Source organism: Pholcus phalangioides, unplaced genomic scaffold (genome assembly GCF_987345545.1).
Source record: "Pholcus phalangioides strain wild (caught in Gottingen) unplaced genomic scaffold, Ppha-v1.0 ptg000007l_1, whole genome shotgun sequence".
Taxonomy (NCBI): Eukaryota; Metazoa; Arthropoda; class Arachnida; order Araneae; family Pholcidae; genus Pholcus; species Pholcus phalangioides.
Window position 1 is genome coordinate 164927 of NW_028301600.1, and position 19601 is coordinate 184527.

At 39.1% G+C, this 19601-nt stretch overlaps 1 protein-coding gene across 7 annotated transcripts in view; it reads left to right on the plus strand.

Moving 5' to 3' along the window:
* The window catches only part of LOC149084773 (guanine nucleotide exchange factor for Rab-3A-like), a 199237-nt gene that overhangs the window by 84342 nt on the left and 95294 nt on the right, over positions 1 to 19601 (plus strand). For all 7 annotated transcript variants that reach the window (XM_089232509.1, XM_089232508.1, XM_089232511.1 and 4 more), the window contains exon 5: positions 8291 to 8368. In XM_089232509.1, coding sequence (XP_089088635.1) covers positions 8291 to 8368 — 78 coding nt within the window. The remainder of the gene's footprint in view (positions 1 to 8290; positions 8369 to 19601) is intronic.

A 19601-nucleotide genomic window follows, 5' to 3' on the forward strand; every position in this document is an offset into this window, starting at 1 on the left:
ACTTGCATAAAAGCAATGTTTTAATTAATTATGAGAAGTTTGAATGATTTTTCAGAAATACAATTGTGTTTAATGTAAATGTAGATGTTCACTTTGATTTCCAGAAGGCATTTGATCAGGTCCAACATGGTAAATTCTTGAAGCATTTACATGAGATTGAACAGGGAATTCTCTGATTGGACAAGCATCACAAGTGGAGTTCCTCAAGGAAGTGTCCTTGGCCCATACTTTTTATCGATAAACTCGATGAGGGTATCAATGGTATCAGTGCCGTCTTAATGTATTGGCCCACCCGGGCATAGCTCGGGGGGCCTCAAGACAAGAGAGGCCTTACAAAAATAAGATCTGGTTGAAATTTTCTAGGATTCACCAGCAGGGATGCCGGAACATATTTGCTCGTGTTGCTAAAGCAATACCATCATTGGACATAGCTCAAATATTGTACAGAAAGAGCTTTTTGTTGTTTTTTTTTAAATTAAAATTTTTGAAGAAATACCCTTTCCGTGTAAGGAGTTGCATAGCTGTAGCTTTTTTTTTGTTTGCAAGTCATTTCAGGTCCAAGGGACTTTCCCATACACCCTGTATATTCATTAAGCATGAGATGATAAATGAGCATCATAGAATCTGAATACCACAACGGTAGTCACAGCAATAGACTTGAGACAGTACGTTTCATAGCTGATTTCAGATGAATCTAAACCCTTTGAGTGGCATTGACAAGATATCTCGCCTTCTTATTTTAGCATTGACAAGCCCAAATATTTTGTAAAGTTAATCCCTCTCTCAGTAGAACACTTTTCCCTATACCAATGGTTCACAAACTTTTGTCGACCACTGCTCCCTTGCCTAATTCATGATTCGTCAGCGGCTCTTCAGGATAGATTAATAGATATTTTCCCGTAACTTCTTCAAAGCATAAATAGGTGTACAAATCAATATCTCAAGCTCGATGTGACACCTCACATAAAGGTTGGCGATACCCCTGGAAACAGCGACACACACTTTGAAAAAGCTGCTCTATACCATAGGCTGAGATAGACTTGGACGTCTGGGGGAGGGGGGGGGTACGGTCATAATGATGTCAATTCCTATATAAATATATACATTAGATTATATAGTTGACTCCACCTTTAACGCTGGGGGGGGGGGGCATTGTCACCCTGTATCTCCACCCATGCTCTATAGCCATTACTTTTTCAGCAGTAAATGTGTATAAATTAATGAAAATCGTAAGGAAGCTTATTGCTATTATGCCGTGTAAAGGGATAAAAACATCAATCAATAGTCTCATCGATGTAGTTAAAAAAAAAGTCGCTGAGAGAATAAAACTTGTAAAATAAAACAAAAAATAATAAATGTAATATAATGACATAGCTCTGTTATCTAATATTTTACACCACAAAAAAAAAAATCATACTACAGAATCGTTTATCCCAGAGTTATTACCAAAATTAAAATTCAAAGCTCAACATAAGTATGAATAAACAAATACACACGGACACAGAAACATGTATTTAAAAAAAACATCCTAGTAAAATGAGATGCTGTATATATATTGAGATTCAGAGACGAAGGAGAAATGGTTCGACGTTTGTTTTTCTATTTTTCATGACTTTTGACAGTGTGAGGATTTGTGAAGAAAAAAATACATAAATGACTGCAAATAAAAAGAAAAGATACACAACGTTTTGATTATCACCATGAACATAGGCGTACGCAAAATTTTCTCGAGGGGAGGGGTTTCAGATTTTTTTCCCTTCTGGGGGAGTTTACGTTTTTTCCTGCAAAATAACACTACAATTTTGACTCAAGGGGGGTTAGAACGCCAACTCCCTCCGTTACTACTTCCAGAACGCACGTGAATAATCATTTCAGCATTCTATATTTACAGAAGACAAATCTCAACAATGATTCTTGTGCATGAAATAAAAAATGATTCGATAAACGAGATCACACACTGATTGCATGCACCATGAAAATTGAGACAAAAATGTCTAGTGCATCTCTTTTCTGGACATACACAAATTATACATCATGTCGTACAATGGAAAAGTGAAGGAAATTTTTTTAAGTAATTGAAAAAAAGTATTTTAGCTAAATCACTATATTTGTTTTAATTTGAATGTTTTTTTTCATTACTTTCCGTACTGCCAACGGTAAAAGCCACCATCCCCACCCACGGAGAACCCATGAATTCATAGAACCAGAATCAGCAAGGTGATGCGATGCCTGGCCCTATTTCAGACCATAAGTTACTAATGAATTCATGTTTGAGAATTCTGTACACTTTTCCAGATGTCTGGCTTGCTCATTATCCCCTATAGTTGACAAAACAGAATTTTGCTTAAAAAAGGACACCATTAACCAAATGTCTGTCATTTTCTTTCCACATTTCTTGTATTCATATACCCGTGTGGTTTGCGTTGTGTTGTTCAAAATCAAAGCCGGCACTGATGCCCGCGGGCACCACAGGAAATGGGAATTGCAAACGGTAGCTTCTTTTATTCCTCGAAACCAAATATTTCTATAGGGAGAGGAAAAAATCGTTTTGCAGACCCATTCAACACATGCGTTCAATTAACAATATTTTAGCTGTCTTTTTACTACTCAGCGAAAAGAGAGCTGCTGATAGCATACAATTAGTGTGCGGCCTGGCTGTTCCTTGAATAGATATGTAGTATACCTACCATATGAAGGGGGGAAAAAACCTTTTTGTTGTACTGCTGGACTTCCTATGGTGTGTAATTTTTCCCCGCTCATCTGTCGGATGACCAGCTACATGTAGAGAATCGAACCATTCCTTGTCGTTCGTGTAAGATTGAACTATGTTAGATGATAATAATCACAATTTTTTTTTTCTTTTTTTTGCTCTATTGTGGAATAATGAAACGCTCCTAAAAAAAAATGCTTAAGATTTGTTTTTTTCAAAGTTCAAAGGATTTCATAGTGACATACATTGATGAACTAGATTCTACCCCACGTAAGTTTGCTTTTATCTAAATGACATTTATTTTATTTTATTTTGTGTAATTAACTGTAGAAAAACCATCCGCTGTCGTATAAACTGGGAATGTTGCCAATAATTTGGAGTAGTTCAACTCTTCTCTTAAATTCGGTAAAGTTGTTGTGCAGACATCATTAACCAATTTCCAAGTTTGGCATTTGATCCCACAAGGGAAGGGCTGACATGGGAACGGACGTGGAACAATTACCATAATTTTTTGGGGTTTTTCAAGCTGTAAATTAAGTACAGAAGAGCCCGGGAAAAGTTTTGCTTGGGGGAGGGCAGATGCGGCAAAAGTAAATACTGGACCCCTTAAATTAGAAAAAAGTGTAATGTTTGGGTTTTATGTGGCCCAGGGTGTGCGTCCGTCCTTAAATCTACCTCCTACTTGGACCCAGCCTACGGGATATGAGGGCATAGCCCAGCCAACAAAATTTAAACAACAGATATTCACTGACTAGCCAAGCACCTCTCAACCTTGGTCTCACCCCCTCCCCCGTTCCCCAATTCTTGCTTTGCCCTCAGTGGAGAAAACGGTTGAGGCCGTCAAAGAGAAATGAACAAAAGTGATTTCCGCCGTGAAAGTGAGAGCCGCTCTTAGGAGTGTGCGACAGCAGCAGTCGCACTGGGCACTGTGCTTTGTGGGGCCCCCGTACTCACGGTAAACTATCGGATTCTTTCATGAATTCTGAAATTACTTCTTGCATTAATTCTGAAGTTTCAACAATTCTTAAATTCCCCCTCCCCCCGTAAATTCTGAATTTTTATTGGTGCTGGAATTATTTTTGATTCAAGTCCAAAATTTTTATCAGTTTCAGGATTTTTTTTTCTCATTAGTTTAAAATTACCCCCAGTGCTGAATGTTTGCCAGTTTTTGTGTTAATTTATTGAATTGTGTATTTAACATTTTCTGTATGGATATTTCACAGCATTCTTGTATATTTTGAAATAATGGATGCCGATTCCTTCCCCCTCCACCAAATATATAAAACCGGGCAAATATTTTTCTTGTCTGAAACTGTTGAGACGCACTGGGTCCCTTAGGTAAGGATGGGAGTGTCGTCAAAAAGAATGGGCCCACCCAGGCACGGCTCGGAGTCTCACACAAATTAGATCTGGTTGAAACTTTCGATAATTTGCCTAATGGGGCCTCAGAAAAATCACTAGGCCTGGGGGGCCTATCAAAGATCCTAGCGCAGGCAGCGTTGGAGGATGTGTGGGACATCTTATACATTTATATATGTCAGGGATTCTCTTCACCCGCAGCACCTTTTTCTCTAATCAACGCTTATCCGCTGCTCCCCACAGAGCAGTTTAACACAGAGTCTCTTCGAAAAACCTTTGTAGAGTGCCGTGGCACGCAGTTCGAGAACCCTTGCATTATGTATTTGTAATTTGTTTTCAATGTAAGCTCCCCCAATACTCTGAAACACTATACTCAAATGAGCAGCAACATTACTGTGTGGTGATGGTTGTCAATTTAAATTATCGGAGAACTTGAAACATGAATCCAACTAAATCATCAAAAATCCAATCCAATCCGAAAAAACTAAAATACATACAATAGAATTATTCGATTTCAGAATACGCATTAGCATGCAGTGCCGTCTTAACGTATGGGCCTACCCGGGCACCTCGAGAGAAGAGGGGCCTCACAAAAATTAGATTTGGTTGAAATTTTCTGTAATTTTAGGTCCTCAGAAAAACCACTTGGCCCGGGGGCCCATGATGCTCTTTAGACGGCCCTGTTAGCATGGTTTTAAAGAACTGATGATCAAAACCATCATTGATTGATGATTAAAACCCATTTTAATCGGTTTGTAATAGAATTTCACAGTTTTATGTGAATATTATGAAGGGGCACAGGCAGTGCCGTCTTAAGGCATGGGACGCCTGGGGGCCTCAGGAGAAAAAGAGCCTCACAAAAATGAGATATGGTTGAAATTTTCGAACATTTGTTTGGTAGGGCCTCAGAAAAATCACTTGATCCGGGGGCCCACGATGATCTTAAGACGGCTGTGGGCACAGGGCATCTGTCCCAGAGACATTTTAAATTAACAGAAATCGAAAAATATAGCATATATAAAGGTATTTTATTTTCCATATTTTAATTTATTGAAGAAAAAAAATTTTAATTTTTGATTGTCTTGGGCAGGGCTGTCTTTAGAGCGTCATGGGCCCCCAGCCAAGTAATTTTTCTGAGATCCCACCTGGCAAATTCTCGAAAATTTTAACTGGGTCTCATTTTTGTGAGGTGCCCAGGTGGGCCCATGCGTTAAGACAGCACTGGTCTTGGGGCAGACATGGTACCCCTATACCCCCTCCTGCATAGGTTTGTTACATTTTACTGTGGTAAAAATCTTACCACTACTGCAAAAGTAGGTTGAAGAACGAGTTATCGCTGAAATCAAATAGATTTGAAACAAAAAAAACGGGACACTCTTCTTCAAAAAAAGGATGTATGGTCAGAGGAAAGTATATGTAAATATCGTGGCCTGTACAGAGAAGTGACTCGTACTTTGAGCAACACCAATCATTTTTGACTTCCGGCGTCCCTGTTCACCAGGTTGGGCCTCCGGAAAATCACTTGGTCCGGGGACCTATGATAGTCTTAAGATGGCCGCTGTGGTGGTCGAGTGGTCCTAGTGACGGACTCGCATCGCGGGGACCCGGGTTCGAGCCCCACCGTTGCCACAGTGGTGGTTGGCTGAAGTTGGTTTTCTGTGGTTCCCAACTTCGAGGAGCAAATGCGAGTCGATCTCCCCGTTAAAAAGTCTCGCCACATAGAGCAAGTCCTACAAACAGTAGAAATATCCAGTCACTACATATTACTCACTTCACTTCTGAGATATAGATGGCAGCACTGAAAAATCATACACAACACTAGATAAGCACTCAGACTGTTAGGTACACACACTTACACTTCCAGCACAACTCACTAGGTAGTAAATTGCCTATGGCGATAGACCTGAGTTGTGCTCCGTTTGAAAAAGAAAAAGTCTTAAGATGGCCCTGAATGGGATTGCTAGCAAATTTGCATATGGTGTAAAACTAATGGGAGTAGTCAGAAATCAAAGCACAATAGGGAGTTGCTCCAAACCAACTTAAACAGGATCGGAGCATAGGCAAATGAATGGAGCATGACGTTTAGCATTGACAAGAATAATGTTCACGAAACCTAAGTCGCTCATCAATGAGAATTCCCAAATCAGTGACCCTAGCTGCACCACTATTTCACACAGATGCAGCTAGGGTCACTGATTTGGGAACTCTCATTGATGAGCGACTTAGGTTTCGTGAACATTGTTCAGCGGTGGTCAAAAAGCAAATAGAATGCTCGGTTTCATTTTCAAAAAGGTCTCTTAAATCGTTCATCTAAAGTCATTCTTTCACTTTTCAGAGACTTAGTTCGTCCTAGGGATGGAGTATGCTGTAAGGTTTTGGTGACCTTACCTACAGAAGGACATAGACTTGGTTGATGGGGTGCAGAGAAGAGCTACGTGTGTCCTTGTTAGCACACGGGGCTTGAGTTATGAAGAGAGACTTCATTTTTTTAATGTTTACATTGGATGAATTCAGGTGTAAAAGAGATATGATCGAAGTGTTCAACATTTTAAATTGAATGGATAGGATGGACCATGATTTATTAATATGCTGTGAATCAACTGCTTTTACGAGGGGACACCAGTATCGATTGGTAAGGGATAATTCTAGGTTATGGTGTCGCAGGGAATTTTTCTCTAATAGAGTTGTTAATAAATCAAATAGCTTACCCTGGGCTAGTAAATTCTAACAGAATTCAATTAACATGTTTAAAAAGAAATATGATAACCATGTTGGGGTAAATTGAGAAGCTGTCTGTATACTTAGAATAAGACACCCATAAATATTTTTATGGGCATTGTAGTATAATGTAGCATTGTAACATATGACATCCATACTTGTTATGGGCATCTTTTTCTCAGCCACTTTGTTGGGCATTTTTCCTCTTGTGGCCTTGTATTTTTATTTATTATGTACATATAGTTTTTAGTTCTTATAATTGCATTTTTAATTGGGAGTTGGTTACTGTATTTTAGAAGTAAATGACATTTATATTTATTATGGGCATCTTTTTCTCAGCCACCTTATTGGGCTTTTTTGGCTGTTGTGGCCTTGTATTTGTATAAATGATATTTGAACCAAAAAACTGGTTTAAACTACTTTAAACCAGAAAAATATGGTATAAATCAAAAAAGTTTTTTTCACCAACCCTCCTGGTTTTGGAATCGTTGAGTTTCATTTCCAGTTTTTGGTTTAGATTTCACTTTTCAGTTCAGTTCACATTTTGTTTTAGTTTAATAATCTACTAATTCAGTAGACTCTGGATAATCTGGTCGCGCGCTAGTTGGGCCCATCCATTAATACAGCATTTCTCAGGCGGTTTTTTTTAGCATAGAAGAGAAAATGTGTCACTGCATGTCTTTGTGCAGAAGATTATATTCTTTAAATAGGCTTTTTTAGTTTATTTCGAATGATCCGTTTATTTCATAAATCTGCCACACTTCAGTTTGCTGTATTCTGTATCAGTGAGAGTCTACTGTATATTGTTTTTTCAGGTAGAAATGACTCGGTGTTTTGTGTGTGTTGTGTTTTCTTAGCCTGATTGTATGTTGTCCACACTAAACTAATACACAAAAAGAAAATCTGCTTCTGTGGTGTCAAGAGTGGGGGGGGGGGACTCGGGTCAAGTCATTCACACCATTTAACACTTGAACACTAATTGCAACGTGTACGTACCAAAAAACTCGCTAATAAAATTATTTAGCATGTTTGTAAATCGGGGTAAAACTGGGGTAAATCGAGAAGCTATGCATACTTAGAATAAAACAACCAAAAGTATTCTTTATGGGCATTGTATAATATTTTATCATGTGTATATATTGTTTACAATTTTTGTTAATTGCATTTTTAATTGGGTTGCTATATTTTTGAAATATATGACATCCATATTTTTATGGGCATCTTTTTCTCAAACACTTCGTTGGGCATTTTGCCTGTTGTGGCCTTGTATTTGTCAACTGAATCTGTAGAATGACTTGGACACGTATCAGAATAATTACTATACTATAACAAGAAATAATTTATCAATAAAACTTTCATTATTTTTGTTTTATTTAAAGAATGGTTTTTAATAAACACCACAGTCATTATAAAATATTATTTTGAATATATTTAGTTTGAATTTTAATATAATAATTTTTGTAAATTTTCTCAATTAAAATCGGTATTTCTAAATATTTTTAGGAGGCAAATAATATGGTTAAAGATGCAAACATAAAGAGAGTTGCTGCAGAAAAGCAAGCCAAGGAAACAAGTATGAAGGTAAATGAAATATTTGTGTGAAATAGTCAAATGTGCAGCAGCTGACAAAAAACTTTCGATTATTTTTAGTTAGACTTATCTGAAAATCCAATTTTGGAGAAGTAGAAAAAGGAATGTTTTATAATAAAGCAGTGCCATTTCTACAAATATGGTAGAGTATAAATTAAAAAATGTCAAACTACTAGACATGAAGAAATTGGCAAGGATGAATTATTCTAATGCTTAATTATTGAATAAGAATATTAACACATAAACATATGTATGCACGTTCATGGTAACTCTTGAAGCGTTTACACAAGATTGGGATTGGGGGCAACTTGCTGAATTGAATAGAATTGTGGTTAAGAGATAGGTCACAAAGAGTACAGGCTTCACAAGTGGAGTTCCTCAAGGAAGTATCCTTGGCCCTATACTTTTTTCACTTTTTATCGATAAACTCGATCAGGGTATCGATGGGATTGCTAGCAAATTTGCAGATGACGTGAAGCTAATAGGGGTAATCGGGAATCAAAGCGATAGGGAGTTGCTTCAGACCAACTTAAACAGGATTGCAGCATGGGCAAATGAATGGAGCATCGTGTTTAGCGTTGACAAATGCATTGTCGCTCATTTTGGTTTGAAAAACCCAGGGTTCTCTAATGAGTTGAATGGTATCACTATCCCGGACGCTACTAGGGTCACCGATTTGGGAATTCTCATTGACGAGCGGCTTAGGTTTTCTGAACATTGTTCAACGGTGGTCAAAAAATCAAATAGAATGCTTGGTCTCATTTTCAAAAAGGTCTCTTCACGTTCTCCTAAAGTCATTCTTCCGATTTTCCATGGACTGGAGTATGCTGTAAGGTTTTGGAGACCATACCTACAGATTGGCATAGACTTGGTTGAAGGATGCAGAGAAGAGCTACGTGTGTCCTTATTGGCACACAGGGCTTGAGTTATGAAAAGAGACTTCATTTTTTGAATATGTTTACATTGGATGAACGCATATGATCGAAGTAATACAATGGGTAAATCTACGTCGATTATTCAGAAATTCAAAAAAATCCATGGATTATGGGTAAATTTACGTCGATTATTCAATTGTATTATCAAACCCAAAGGTAATTCATTTCTATGATTGAAGTGTTCAAAATTTTCAACAGGATGGATAGGATGGACCATGAATTATTAGTACACTGGCAATCAACTGCTTTTACAAGGGGACACCAGTATTTTTTGAATATGTTTACATTGGATGAACGCAGGTGTCGGGGAGATATGATCGAAGTGTTTAAAATTTTTAACTGGATGGATAGGATGGACCATGAATTATTAGTACACCAGGGTCATTCCACGTCAAATCACCCGGCCATGATACCCATAGTCTCAGATTTCAATGATTTCAAAAATACAGCAACCCAATTAAAAATGCAATTACAAACAATATACACTCATTGCCATAAAAATTTGCACACCCAGAAGAAGTCGTCAAAATGAAACGAAATTTTACACATGTAAGTACTACGTTAATATAAGTAAGTGATTAGAAAATCCAAGAAAAAGGATCATTTATTGCAGAAAAAAGTACAGATGAACAGAAGTTTTAGTACTCTGTTGGACCCCCTCTAGTGCGAATGCACGATGCGATACGAGCGGGCATTGAGGCATACAAGTTCCGTATGATGTCCTGAGACATCTCGTTCCACAGTTGCTGTAAATGCGCCTCTAGTTCAACCAACCTCGTAGGGTGTCCAACTTGCCGTCCCAAATGATCCCCCCTCAATTGGTGACAAATCTAGGGATAGAGCAGGCCAGGGAAGGGTGGTAATGTGGCGGAGGCAGTCTTGTGACATCCTTGCTGCGTGTGGCCTAGCATTGTCTTGTTGAAAAATGGCTCCTGGGAGCCCTGCTATGAGTGGCAACACATGTGGTTGAAGGATGTTATGGACGTACCGCTGGGCTGTCATTGTGCCATGGATCAATATTAGGGGCGACCGTGTTTCGTAAGCAATGGCACCCCATACCATGACACCAGCTGTGGGAGTGGTGTGTCGCTGTAAAGCGAAGGCAGGATTGAAGCGTTCACCACGGGGCCTCCACATGCGAACACGATTGTCATCACTGCTCAAGTTGAATCTCGATTCGTCGCTGAAGACGACCTGGTTCCATTCCGTTGCAGTCCAATTCTGTCGTGCTCGACACCACTCCAAATGGAGGCGTTGGTGGGTGGGTGTCATTGGCAGCACACGTAATGGGCGCCGCGATACCAGATGTCCTTCAGCCAGGCGCCTTGCGATGGTTCAGGACGACACAGCCCGTAGTGAAGCTGCTGCTTGTGTCTGGATAGCGGCCAATGAGGCAGTTGGCTCTACGCGTGCGTTTCGGATGATGTGACGGTCTTCTCGACGACTGGTCTGTCGAGGGCGTCCTGAACCTGGTCGCCGTGTAAATGACGTCTCTTCTGTCCACTGGTCCCAACACCTCCTCACAGTAAAATCAGAATGGCCTAGTTGATGAGCTACTCGCCGAGCTGACCACCCAGCTTCCATCATCCCGATGATTCTTCCCCTATCGAACTCTGACAACTGCTCATATGGTCTTCGACAGGGGCGTAACGGCATGTCTACCCCAGCATTTCCTTTGCAAACGATTAAATACACTCCAGCAAGCTCTGCTTACCTGTTTTATACTCCAAGGAGAAAGAAGTTCAAAGCCCTCTAGTGGCATTACGCAATGCGCAATCACGCTGCATTTCTAATCATTTGCATATCTGCCCGACATGTACCTTCAGGCCAACTTTCGTTTCGATCCCACAATTATTTCTTGGTGCACAAATTTTTATGGCAATGAGATACATAGAAATGAAATACCTTTTGGATTTGATAATACGATTCAATAATCGACGTTTTGCGTGTACCCAAAATTCCAAAACGAACACAGCTATATGCGTTTCAGAACTGTATGAAGTTCCTTCATCAGTAGCAGAAACAAAGAAGAAAGAAAAATATTGAAACTCCTTATAGCAGGAGTTACTCGCTGTTGTAGTGGTTCCGAAACGCGTATAGCCGTGTTCGTTTTGGAATTTTGGGTACACGCAAAACGTTGATTATTCAATCGTAATATATATACATGATGAAATATTAAAGAATGCCCATAAGAATACTTATGGTTGTCTTATTCTAAGTATAGATAACTTCTCAATTTATCCCAATATGTTTATCGTATTTATTTTTAAACGTGCCAATTGTGTTAGAATTTACTTCCTTCGGGGAGGGGGGGGGTAAGCTATTCCATTTATTAACAACCCTAATGGAGAAAAGTTCCCTGCGACACCATAGCCTCGCATTGTCCCTTGCCAATCGATACTGGAGTCCCCTTGTAAAAGCAGTCAATTGGCGGTGTACTAAAAGTTCATGGTCCATCCTATCCATCCCATTGAAAATTTTGAACACTTCGATCATATCTCCTTGACACCTGCATTCATCCTATGTAAACATATTCAAAAAATAAAGTCTTTCTTCATAACTCAAGCCCAGTGTGCCAATAAGGACACGCGTAGCTCTTCTCTGCACCCCTTCAACCAAGTCTATGTTAAGCAGTTGATTGCCGGTGGGTCACCCGGCAAAATGCCAAAATGACACCCATAGTCTCAGATTTCAATGATTTTTTTTATTTGTTGCTTTTAACATCCTTATTAACCGTGTGAAATATTATTTGCATATCTCTAAAACTTTTTGAGAGAAAAAATGTTGAAATTTATCAAAAAATGATGCAGATAACTTTTCTGAGGCTCAAATTTTAAGTGGCATCGTTTGAGAAAATAAATCTCATAACTTTCTCAATTTTCAATATATTCAAGTGAAATTTTCACCAAGTGTTCACAAAAATATACAGAATATGAATAAAAATAATTAATACACATACATTTGAAATTTGCATGCAAAAAAAGTATGTAAAACTTTTTTTGTGGAATTTTTCGTTAGAAAAAATGCAATTTTTCGAACATATTTTTAGACCAGAGGCACAGCAGTTACCAAACCAACTTTTATTTTAAATTTCTCCTAAATATATGAAGTAAAATACTGGAGAAAAAAAAAATAGTTTTTTTGACCGTTAATATATTTGTGGCGCTGCTTGTCTTGTACAATTTTTATATTTTTATTATATTTTTTATGCCATTCACTAGCTAGGCATTATCTAGTGTGTTCTTGTATTGGAGTTCAGTCTGGCTCCAACTGTCGACCGAACATGTCGTAAAAATCTCTCTCTCTCTCTCTTCTATTAAATAACTAAAAAAAGAAAGGAGTCATGACTGTATGTTTCCGAAATAACAACCAGACACATCCACTAGCATCACCACAGTACTGGTGACCCGCGTAAAGCAGATGTTTGACAGCCACGAACGTGCAGACGAAACTACTCTTTCTCGCTTTGTAATATGCGAGTTGCTGCATTTTTTCCCCCTGTGTGTGGTGCGTTTGCTGACTGATTGAGGGGGCATCTCCTCAATTCTCTTCCTGGATTGTGCTGAACTTTTTTTGGATATGCCGAACGCTACCGAAGAAACAGGTATGTCTTCTGAATTAGAACTTTCACGTGTTTCTTTTCGCGCGCCTTCGATTTGGAAATGCGATGTCGATCTTTGGTTTCTTCAGATTGAATCGAACTTTAAAATAGTCAGAATTACTGATCCTAAAACGTAATTTCACTGTGTTGTGACAGCTCTCGATGTTGAAGTGTTATCATATGTTAGCGATTTGATCAGAGCTCCTGTTACAGGTGATTCTTACAACCAGTTAAAAACACGCATTTGTCAACAGTTTTCACTGTCGGAAACTTCCTGCTTACGAGTTCTACTCCAAGAGCTCACTCTTGGGAATAAGCAACCTTCTCAGTTGTTGCATGAGATGCATACATTAGCTGGCAAGAAAATTTCAGATGAAGTGCTTAAAACCCTTTGGTTACAACGTTTGCTTATCCATACACAGCAGATACTTTCTGTTAGTAAGGATACATTGCCGGATTTAGCAGAAATGGCAGATAAAATTTCGGAAGTCACTGGGCACACACAGACTATTTCTGATGTCAGCCATAGCGAAACCATCAACTTGCAATCACTTCAAAGTCAAATTTCGACTTTGACCGCTGCTGTTGACCGCTATAAAGAGAAAAATTTTAGCAAGAAGGGAAGAGTTCGTTCAAATTCTCGGTCTAGAGAGAGGTCTAGTAGTGATGGTACACCCAAACGTAAACCTTATTGTTGGCATCATTTCAAATTCGGTCGAAAGCATCAAAATGCATTAAACCCTGTGATTGGTCGGAAAACTAACTGGCCCATCTGTTTTGGCGACAGCAGGTGATGGCCGGCGTTTAGTTCGCCTTTTTGTTCATGATCGAAAATCCGGTACTGGTTTTTTAGTGGACACAGGCGCTAGCATTTTTGTTTTCCCACGAGATACACAGGTGCATAAAGCAGCAGATACAAACTTTTCGCTATACGCAACTAATGATACTAAAATTTCTACGTATGGTTGCAAATCTTTATCAGTGGATTTAGGGTTACGCAGACTATTTAGATGGTCCTTCATTATATAGCTGATGTTAATCGCCCGATATTAGGTGCTGATTTCTTAGAGTTGCTGATTTCTTAGAGTCTATTAGTTGACGTAAAAAAGTCTCGTTTGATTGACAGTTTGACTTCACTTTCAATCAAATGTAGCAATGCCAGTTGCCCTACATTAGGCTCAAAGACCATTCATGGAGATTCGCCCAACTTGAAAATTTTATCTAAATTTCCTAATCTAACGAATCCTTCCATGCTTGGGGCTACTTCTAAAAAACACTGCGTTACACATTGCATTACTACTAAAGGTTCTCCTGTCTTTACCAAAGCCTGCAGACTTTCTCCAGAGAAACTTGCTATTGCAAAGCATGAAGTTCAATCGCTAATGGATCAGGGCATACTGAGACCTTCAAAAAGTCCATGGGCAAGCCTGATACACATTGTTCCTAAATGTAATGGAGAATACCGTTTATGTGGGGATTACAGAAAACTTAATTCTATAACGTGTCCAGACAGATATCCTATACCACATGTTCATGATTTCAGTTAAGGTCTACAGGGAAAAAACATTTTTTCTAAATTGGACTTGGTTAAGGTTATCATCAGATACCTTTAGATCCTGAGTCTGTTGAAAAAACGGCCATTATTACCCCATTCGGACTTTATGAGTACTTATATATGTGTTTTGGATTGTCTAATGCGGCACAATCATTTCAACGGTTCATAGATATTGTCTTAAGAGACTTGAACTGTTATGCATATTTAGATGATGTACTAGTTGCATCAGCAACAGAAGAAGAACATCTTAAAGATCTAGAATTAGTTTCTGAACGTTTAAACAGTTTTGGTATAATTCTTAATCCTGATAAATGCATATTTGGGAAATCTGAGATAGAGTTCTTAGGATTTTTGGTTAACAGCAACGGCATTTCTCCTTTGCCAAAAAAAGTTGACATTCTTCGTAATTATCCACAACCAAAAACGGTTGATGAACTTCGAAGATTTCTAGCCATTCTCAACTTTTACCACCGTTTCTTAAAAAACGCAGCATCTGACCAGGCCCCCTTACACGAATTGTGCAAAGGAAAGAAGAAAAAAGATAAATCTCTCATCGCCTGGTCGGGGGAAACTATTGCTGCTTTCGAAACGTGTAAACATGCTATTACCAACGCCACGCTTTTGGCTCATCCTAAACACGATGTTCATCTTTCGTTGACAGTCGACGCATCAGATTTCACTCTCGGAGCTGTTTTACAACAAACTTCCGATGGTGTCGTCGAACCACTCTCATTTTTTTCTCGAAAGTTAACGACAACTGAAAAGAACTATAGTACTTATGATCGCGAGTTGCTTGCTGTTTATAGTTCTATTAAACATTTCAGACACATGTTAGGAGGCAGACCATTTACGATCTACAGTGATCATAGGCCTCTAATTTACACTTTTCACAAAGTCAATGATAACAGCTCTCCCAGACAACATCGTCATTTAGAGTATATATCACAATTTTCGTTACATTCAGGGTGAGCGAAATATTGTAGCGGATGCTTTTTCCAGATTATCCTAAATTAAATTACCTTACTCGATTGATTACGCAGCTATTGCTACTTCACAGAGTACAGACGCTGAATTAACAGCCCTCCGACAACCAGGTGGGGTGCTCGATATAAAACCTATAAAATTCGATCCTCAGGGTACAGAACTTTTTTGTGACTTATCCACTGGAATTATCCGTCCGTATGTACCAGAAAAACACAGATATCACGTGTTTACGGTCTTTCATAACCTCGCTCATCCAGGCGTTAAATCAACTGTAGACCTTATTCGTCAACGATTTGTGTGGAGCTCCATTCGCAAAGGTGTCACGCGATGGACAAGGGCGTGCATCGAGTGTCAACGCTCAAAATTGCATCGCCACACTCGATCTTCCATCGGTGCATACCCTTTGCCGCAATGCGGATCCTCGCACATTAACATTGACATTGTTGGTCCTCTTCTTGGGGTTTCACCTACTGCCTTACCTGTGTGGATCGATACACCAGGTGGGTAGAGCAAGGGCGTAGCGGGGGGGGGGGGGACTTGGGGGTCTGCCCCCCCCCCCCCGAAATGTGAGAAAATGACTGAAAAAAGGGAAAAAAGATGGCCAAATCCATTGTTCTGTCACTTTGGTCCCCCCCCCCAAACGAAATTTCTGGCTACGCCCCTGGGGTAGAGGCTTTCCCGATGGAAAACCAAAAAGCAGAAACTGTCGTAGAGACATTCTACTCTGGCTGGATCAGCAGATTCGGAGCTCCGGAATCGGTTACCACCGATCAAGGAAGACAATTTGAAAGTGATTTGTTTCGCGCATTCGTTTGTTTTCTTGGAACTCAGAAAACACGCACGACAGCGTATCATCCGGCCTCCAATGGCATCGTTGAAAGGTTCCACCGGCAGCTGAAAGGTGCCATTGTAACGTATCGTTGTCGTTACCTCCCGGTTCTTTAATATTTTTTCCCCCAGTAACCATTGAGGGGAGGACAACAATGAAATAGACAAAGTTTAGATAGAATTATAACATTTATTCAATTATATTGTTAAACCATTAATCAACGTCATCACAATTATCACATGCTTTTTATATGTTAAACTATTAATTAACGTTTCATCACAATTATCACAGTTAGGCTTTTCTCTCATTGTCACAATGAAACAGTAATATGAATCGATCTCACCGTCGTGTCCAGGTTTTCACGTGTTATCACATCGTCCGGTAGATACTCCCAGATGTCTGCCCCACAGCCAAAGACTCGTCGGCACCAGCTTCAGACGGTTTTGGTGTAAACACACACGTTGAGATGAAAGCTCAGCCACTATACATGGAACTGGAAATGAAGGTCCGCGGGTAGCCTGCCTGGCCACTAACCGATCACTGGATCACGATGACGTTGAAACCTTACGTGCGATGAGACGGGATAAGTGCCAAGGCACACTTCTACTATTGTAACTACATTGTATTTATGAGACGATCTAGCTCACACCATAGCAGGGCGTGACGCCTTACTGATTAAATCGTTGATTTGGTCGTAAGCAAGGAAGTTGTAACTCCACACATCTCTAGCTGGCTTTTATATAGCAGCATTCCCACAATGCCTCACTGAAGAACCAATCACAACATTGAAGGTGCGGTATTAGCTTGTATCTGATTTACATAATTTCATGAGAAAAGGAAATATTATAGACATTATAATATTGAATCTGGCAACCAAACATAACAAATTGGCGGCCGATCGGCGGACACACGATCCTACCGGTCGATCCCGGAGACAAAGGTAAAACAATGATTAGAATAAAGACAATTTCCACGGGGGCCCAATTGGTAACGTTACACCATACGCTGCGATGCCACAGAACGTTGGACTGAAGTGTTACCTACCATACTTCTGACAATCCGAGCCAGCATCAAACCGGACATCAACACTTCTGCTGCTGAGATGGTTTACGGATCACCATTGCGCCTACCTGACGAATTCTTCCGTAGTTCCGACCCTCAGCCAACACAGCCGGAATTTCTACGTGCTCTACGAGATTACATACACTTTACATCCGATTCAAACTTCAAGGCATGGGACTCACAACGTTTTGGTTCATGAAGAACTTGCTGTTTCTTCCCATGTGTTCGTGCGGCTGGACACCGTACGAAAGCCCCTTCAACAACCATATTTGGGGCCATATGAAGTGATTGAACGATCTACAAAAGTATATACAGTGAACATGAAAGGCAAACTAGCGAGAATCTCAATAGACAGATTGAAACCAGCATTTTTGCTTGATTGCACTTTTAATGAGCAATCACTGTTCACTGAACCGAAACAGCCTTATGTAACTCAATCAGGGTGTACGGTTCGTATAAAAATTCCTTGATATTATTCTTATTTGCATATTTTGCATACCGGTGCAATTGCACCGGGCGCTAAATGAGAAGGAGCACCGAAACGCGTTAAATATACATTACTAGAAAAAGAATAGAAAGTGGTACCTTGAGAAGGAGTGACAGATGGATTTTATCATTGGTATGTAGACCTCGGGGCAGCAGCGAGATTCCAGGTAGGGGATTCTAGTCTGAGACCCAAAGGGGAGGGGGTGTGACATTTAGGAGACGGAACCATTGAGAGGGAAACAGGAAGAAAAGGAGACGAGAGAAGGTGGTTGAAAGAGGCAGAACGAACTAGGTCTTGATGAGAGGTGGTTGTCCGTTTTTTGGGTAAAAAAAGTGGAAGGAGCGGAAGATGACGAAAGCCTGGGGTAAGCCTTGACCTATTGCTTTTCTCCATTCCTCTCTCGCTCAAGGAGTAGTAGCACAAAACATATGTACTGATTTATAAATATTTAATTTAAATACATCCTAATTTAAATAAATAATCTTTTACTCCGACCTGAGGACAAGGGTTGAATAATTGAGAGGTATTAATTGATATCTCAAGTATCAGCCCCAGATGCTGAGAGTTTCTCTGGGACACCACCGGCAATCAACTGCTTCACATACACTTGGTTGAAGGGGTGCAGAGAAGAGCTACGCGTGTCCTTATTGGCACACTGGGCTTGAGTTATGAAGAGAGACTTTATTTTTTGAATATGTTTACATTGGATGAACGCAGGTGTCGAGGAGATATGATCGAAGTGTTCAAAATTTTCAACGGGATGGATAGGATGGACCATGAACTTTTAGTACACCGCCAATCGACTGCTTTTACAAGGGGACACCAGTATCGATTGGTGAGGGACAATGCGAGGCTATGGTGTCGCAGTAAACTTTTTTCTAATAGGGTTGTTAATAAATGGAATAGCTTATTCCCCCCCCCCCCGGAAGAAGTAAATTCTAACACAATTGGCACGTTTAAAAAGAAATACAATAAACATGTTGGGGTAAATCGAGAAGTTATCCATACTTAGAATAAGACAACCATAAGTGTTCTTATGGGCATTGTATAATATTTCATCATGTATATATATTGTTTGTAATTGCATTTTTAATTGGGTTGCTGTATTTTTGAAATATATGAAATCGATGATGCCCTTTTTTTTAAAGATTTTTGATGATGCATTTGGAGGGATGCTTTACTTTTCAACAACAAACTTTTTCTTTAGAATTAAATTTCTTTCCTATTTATCAATAATTTTTTCCTTTTTCTTTCAAATCTAAAGCTTTCTACACAATCAAAACTTGTACTGAAATTTGAACACTGAATTCACTACCAACTGGATGGAAGTGAACTGCTTATTTTAACAAGATCAGACATGCAACAAATTGTAAACCCAGGTTTCTTTTATTTTTTTATTTAACAATCAATATATTTTATTCTTTAAGAAAACAGTATTATAAAAGAAATGGGAGAAAAATCGCTAAGATGCCAACTTGGCTCATACTGGCAATTACAACATTATATACAGTAGATATTTACAGAAAATTCAGCACAATTGTAACAAATAATAATGATTTTATATAATAAATGAAAGGGGAAGGGAGAACAGAAAATATATTGTTTCTCCCCTTATAATCCATTGATATTGTGTGGAACAATATCAATGGATTACATTAATTGTTAATATAAATTTTTACAAGAATGAAAAAAATGTAATAATTTCAAATATAAAAAAACAAAAAAATATTAAAAACTAATTCATTTTAAAGTTGATTAGAATTAATGAATT